The sequence below is a fragment of the Eimeria mitis genome, genomic scaffold, assembly GCF_000499745.2.
Source record: "Eimeria mitis Houghton genomic scaffold, Emh_scaff155, whole genome shotgun sequence".
NCBI classification, from domain to species: Eukaryota; Apicomplexa; class Conoidasida; order Eucoccidiorida; family Eimeriidae; genus Eimeria; species Eimeria mitis.
The window spans coordinates 4,572-5,070 of NW_013569740.1; the positions used below are offsets into that span (position 1 = coordinate 4,572).

Here is a 499-nt window from a genome sequence, read left to right on the forward strand (position 1 = left end):
CTAGGGTTTAGGGTTTAGGGTTTATGCTGTTTTTTCGGGTTTAGGGGTTAGGATCTACGGGGTAATCTAGGGTTTAGGGTTTAGGGTTTAGGGTTTAGGGTTTAGGGTTTAGGGTTTGTTGTGTTGTAGGGGTCCTTTTGTGTATTTGTTTGTCTGTAAACCCTCGGGGGGTTTCAGCAGCTTCGCGCTGCTGCAGCAAACATTTCACACAGCTCTTGCTGCTGCTGCAGCAGCAGCAGCAGCAGCAGCAGCAGCAGCAGCAGCAGCAAAAGGTGGAGGTCAGCAGCAGCTGCAGCAGAGCCTTCCTTTGTCTGTAGATGCAACGCGAAGCTGTCACCAGCAGCAGCAGCAGCAGCAGCAACTGCAGCACGAGCAGCAGCAGCAGCAGCAGCAGCACCCGGCGTTGCCTCTCCCTTTCCCTCAGCAACCGCAGCAACCGCAGCAGCAGCAGCAGCAGCAGCAGCAGCAGCAGCAGCAGCAGCAGCAGCAGCAGCAGCAG

At 55.9% G+C, this 499-nt stretch overlaps 1 protein-coding gene across 1 annotated transcript in view; it reads left to right on the forward strand.

The window, feature by feature from the left end:
• Positions 1–499, forward strand: part of EMH_0000900 (uncharacterized protein) — a gene marked incomplete at both ends in the record, with an annotated part of 3,448 nt that overhangs the window by 2,463 nt on the left and 486 nt on the right. Inside the window, 2 exons of the mRNA XM_013495383.1 lie at positions 1–5; positions 130–496. Of these exons, the coding sequence (XP_013350837.1) occupies positions 1–5; positions 130–496 (372 nt within the window). The remainder of the gene's footprint in view (positions 6–129; positions 497–499) is intronic.